Source organism: Fulmarus glacialis, unplaced genomic scaffold (assembly GCF_000690835.1).
Source record: "Fulmarus glacialis isolate BGI_N327 unplaced genomic scaffold, ASM69083v1 scaffold9137, whole genome shotgun sequence".
Classification (NCBI taxonomy): domain Eukaryota; kingdom Metazoa; phylum Chordata; class Aves; order Procellariiformes; family Procellariidae; genus Fulmarus; species Fulmarus glacialis.
This window is the reverse complement of record NW_009223769.1, coordinates 15380-18663: the sequence shown is the minus strand read 5'-3', so window position 1 is coordinate 18663 and position 3284 is coordinate 15380. Positions and strand designations below refer to the sequence as shown.

At 37.3% G+C, this 3284-nt stretch overlaps 1 protein-coding gene across 2 annotated transcripts; it reads left to right on the top strand.

Annotated features, from left to right (window-relative positions):
* Positions 1 to 32: 32 nt before the first annotated feature.
* ABHD13 (abhydrolase domain containing 13) lies at positions 33 to 1677 on the top strand. Of its 2 annotated transcripts, XM_009581911.1 has the most exons (2): positions 33 to 230; positions 820 to 1677. In XM_009581911.1, exons 1-2 carry the CDS (start codon positions 106 to 108, stop codon positions 1079 to 1081), a joined length of 387 nt encoding a protein of 128 aa, XP_009580206.1. In that variant the 5' UTR covers positions 33 to 105; the 3' UTR covers positions 1082 to 1677. The 2 variants fall into 2 exon arrangements, with proteins under 2 accessions (XP_009580206.1, XP_009580205.1); XM_009581910.1 differs by having other exon boundaries at positions 36 to 1677.
* The last annotated feature ends 1607 nt before the right edge of the window (positions 1678 to 3284 follow it).

The window sequence follows — 3284 nt, the reverse complement described above, 5'->3', positions numbered from 1 at the left end:
TATACATATATGTTTGGGGTTTTTTTTTACAGGATTTACTTGGAGTAAAAGATCACTGACTTCTACAATGGAAAAGTCATGGATGCTTTGGACCTTTGTTAAAAGATGGCTACTAGCTTTGGCTTCCTGGTCTTGGAGTCTTTGCCGTATTTGTCTTTTACCCTTGATAGTAACTTTTCACTTGTACGGAGGCATTATACTACTTATATTAATATTTGTATCAATAGCGGGTATATTATATAAATTCCAGGATGTGCTGCTTTACTTTCCTGAACAGCCCTCTTCATCACGCCTTTATGTTCCTATGCCTACTGGTATACCACATGAAAATATCTTCATCAAAACCAAAGATGGAGTTCTTCTCAATCTTATTCTGCTGAGATACACAGGGGACAATGCAGCGTATTCTCCGACCGTCATTTACTTTCATGGGAATGCAGGCAACATTGGCCACAGGTTGCCAAATGCTTTGTTAATGCTGGTAAACTTGAAAGTAAACTTAATTCTTGTCGATTATAGAGGGTATGGAAAAAGTGAAGGAGAAGCAAGTGAAGAAGGTTTGTACTTAGATTCTGAGGCTGTGTTAGACTATGTGATGACTCGGTCTGATCTCGATAAAACAAAAATTTTTCTTTTTGGCCGTTCCTTGGGGGGAGCAGTAGCTATTCACTTGGCTTCTGAAAATTCCCATAGGATTTCTGCCATCATGGTGGAGAACACCTTTCTTAGCATCCCATACATGGCCAGCACTTTGTTTTCTTTCTTTCCAATGAGATATCTTCCTTTATGGTGCTACAAAAATAAGTTTCTGTCCTACAGAAAAATCTCTCAGTGCAGAATGCCTTCTCTCTTCATCTCTGGGTTGTCTGACCAGTTAATTCCACCAGTTATGATGAAGCAACTTTATGAATTATCCCCAGCTCGGACTAAGAGATTGGCGATATTTCCTGATGGAACTCATAATGACACTTGGCAGTGCCAGGGTTATTTCACTGCACTTGAACAGTTCATCAAAGAAGTAATAAAGAGTCACTCCCCTGAAGAAATGGCGAAAACATCCTCTAACGTAACGATAATATAATTGATATTCTTCTTTGGGGTGGGGGGAGTACCTGCACTGTACCTTGATTTGTGAAAAGTGGTAAAAGAATGTCCATTTTTAAATGTATGTCATGTCTGTACTTGCCTAAAGAGTGAAATTAAACTTGGAAAGGTCTGATGCTTTATTAAGATGTTCCAGATTAACTTTTACATTTGCAGCATTGTAAATGAACCATTTTATGTCTTTCTCATACTTTTTTGGTATCTCTGTCCATATATTCCATTTGTTTGATATGTACAACGGATGCTATTAAAGAAACTTGCTACAAAAGTAGTACAGAATGTGTTAGTTTAGAATAACGGGAGGCTCTTCAGTATTCACTGCTGTATGTGTGAGCTTTTTGGACAGTCATGGTTAGCAAAATGATTTGTTGCTTCTCTTAGAGTTTATTTAAAGTGTGCCATGCATGAGATTAATGTTTTATTCCTTGAAATTTTATATTATGCAAGGTGGGAAGCCTTTAATGTGCTAAATAATATAAAATAACATTAATGGTAGAGTATACTTGCAAGTATACTATCCTGGGTTATTACTGGGTTTTATGGTTATGCATACATATATATTTCAAACTGCAAGTGGAGAGGAAAAGACACTTTCCCTGTTTTCATTTTACTATTTGTATTATAATAGTGCCTGGAAAGTTGTGTGTGTGCCTAAACATCATGGCTTCAGGATTTTGCCCAGGCAATTTCTTCACAGAAAATAGAAGTAACCTTCGAAAAGAGCAGTGCGATCTAAGCTTCTTTCTGCCCCAAGCTCTCCTCACTAATGTACGGGCAAACTATTTGTTGGTATTAGTCTGCTTGTTCATTTGAGGTGGGATTTCCCAAGGCAGGGTGGGTGATGTGGTAGAAAGGAGTATCTTACAAGGTAAAAGTATGTATTTGTGTTTGGTTTTGTTTGTTTGTTTGCTTAAGGCTGGTGTGTTAGACATTGCTAAATGTCTGTGCCCTTTATTTATACCTCCAAAAGAAACAAATCCAAATAATTACCAGTGATCACATCATTAGAGATTAACGTATACAGTTGCTACAGTAAGGATAATAAAAATGAGCAGCACATCAAATTTAGTAGACCTAAAGCTTAGTTAGTCTGAAAGAGTCGACATTTATTTTAACACTTTTACCCATTTGCTTGCAAGAAGTCTTTTACAGTTCTGTTGTACCATGTGGAAGTAGCTTAAGCGTCAGCAGAAGTGAGTTTTCTTCAGCTCTGCTGGGATTTTTGAAGCTAATATCACTATTTTAGAACGAGCAGTACTTAAATTGAAAGAGTTTGATTCTGGCTGACTGTTGAGGTTCTTTTTTTCTGTTTGGTTGGTTTTAGGACTCCTTATCCTAGGTAGTCGTATCAAAGTTGTATGCTGTTAGCTCAGTCCGTATTGGAGTGTGGGGCTGTTTAAATCGCTTCTGCAGGTTTAATTTCTCATTTGCTGCAGCTGATAGTTTGCCTTTTCAAAATATTTCTTTATGGGAAGAACGAACTGTGGAAAATCTTCCACACAATCTGTACAACTGCCCTTCGGATTGACATTTTTGAATAAACTTTTCTGCCATGTTGTCCTGATTCAGAAAAGCATCTCAGCACACACTTAAAATCTGTTTCCTGATGGACAGTGTATTTTAAGCTTGTGCTTAAGTTCTCTGGTTGAATAAAACTGCTTTCCTGAACTGGTGCCTTAATGGTTATGCCTCCTAAAATTTATTACATGGAATTACAGGTCTTACGTACACATGGGTAATAGTTGTCAGCAATTTATAGGTAGGGTGATACATCTTTACTTTACTTAAATGTGATTTTTTTTTTTTTATTTTTAAATAAACATGTACATACCAGAAGTTGCTGCTTTCTCTGGTAAGTATCTTTTGTCATACTATTTTTAAGGTTTTCTTAGAGTTGATTGAAAAAGCTACAGCTTTTTGGATCTATAGACCTAAAATCATTATAGACAGTGCATAGTTTTAAATCTGAGTGAAACCAAAACTATCTCCTCAGCCTTCCAGTGGTGGTATTTTTGGGGGAGGAGGCAGGTGGGGAAGGTATATTGGTGAAGTTTGGCTGGTGGGGGGGGTGTTTATATAGCAGAAGGGAGTTAATAGACATAGCATTCCCTTTCCCCGATGTATTCTAAAATGACAAGGTGAGCTGCCCTCATAGATTGTTTCAGCTACTTCACATTGCT

What these genes read in the sequence shown, in the direction of transcription:
- ABHD13 (XM_009581910.1), top strand. Translation starts at nt 68, where the DNA reads ATGGAAAAGTCATGGATGCTTTGGACCTTTGTTAAAAGATGGCTACTA.